This window comes from Galeopterus variegatus, unplaced genomic scaffold, assembly GCF_000696425.1.
Source record: "Galeopterus variegatus unplaced genomic scaffold, G_variegatus-3.0.2 Scaffold724, whole genome shotgun sequence".
Classification (NCBI taxonomy): domain Eukaryota; kingdom Metazoa; phylum Chordata; class Mammalia; order Dermoptera; family Cynocephalidae; genus Galeopterus; species Galeopterus variegatus.
The window spans coordinates 524,812-525,331 of record NW_007726835.1 but is presented as its reverse complement, the minus strand read 5'-3'; the positions used below and the strand labels follow the sequence as shown (position 1 = coordinate 525,331).

General features: G+C 53.1%; 1 protein-coding gene across 1 annotated transcript in view; it reads right to left on the bottom strand.

Moving 5' to 3' along the window:
• SEC16B (SEC16 homolog B (S. cerevisiae)) overlaps nucleotides 1-520 on the bottom strand; it is a 42,198-nt gene that overhangs the window by 23,848 nt on the left and 17,830 nt on the right. Inside the window, exon 11 of the mRNA XM_008571820.1 lies at nucleotides 452-520. Coding sequence (XP_008570042.1) covers nucleotides 452-520 — 69 coding nt within the window. The remainder of the gene's footprint in view (nucleotides 1-451) is intronic.

Below are 520 nucleotides of genomic sequence, written 5' to 3'. Positions count from 1 at the left end.
AAGGACAATGTGCGATGGAGGGAAGTGTTCCTCCAGGGAGAAGAAGGGCAGCCCTGCTGTGAGAGGCCTGGGACAGGCACAGGGGCTCTTGCTGTGCACAGCAAAGCTGGCAGCTGTGGGACTGCAGAGAGGGCAAGGTCTTCAGAGGCAGACAGACCTGGGCCGATCCTGACCCCACTTCTCACTACCTCTGATCTTGGGCCATTTTACACCATGCACCTCAGTTTCCACATCTGCAAAACAAAAACTTCCGACCTCCGCACCTTAAACAAAACAATATGCATCAAAGCACTTAGCACAGGGCTCGGCACATGCGTAGGTGATTAACAAACTATTATTATTTACATTTCATCTTGAAAGCCATCACATATTTCTGAGTAGTCCCCACTCCCTGTCCCCCCCAAACCCTGAGGACGCTGGAGTGTTGAAGGAATCCTGTCGCCAAGGTTACCGTGGCTGCCTGTGGAATCCTCCCTGACATGAGCTGGAAGAGGGTCTGCAGTGGGTCGTTGAGCGCCAG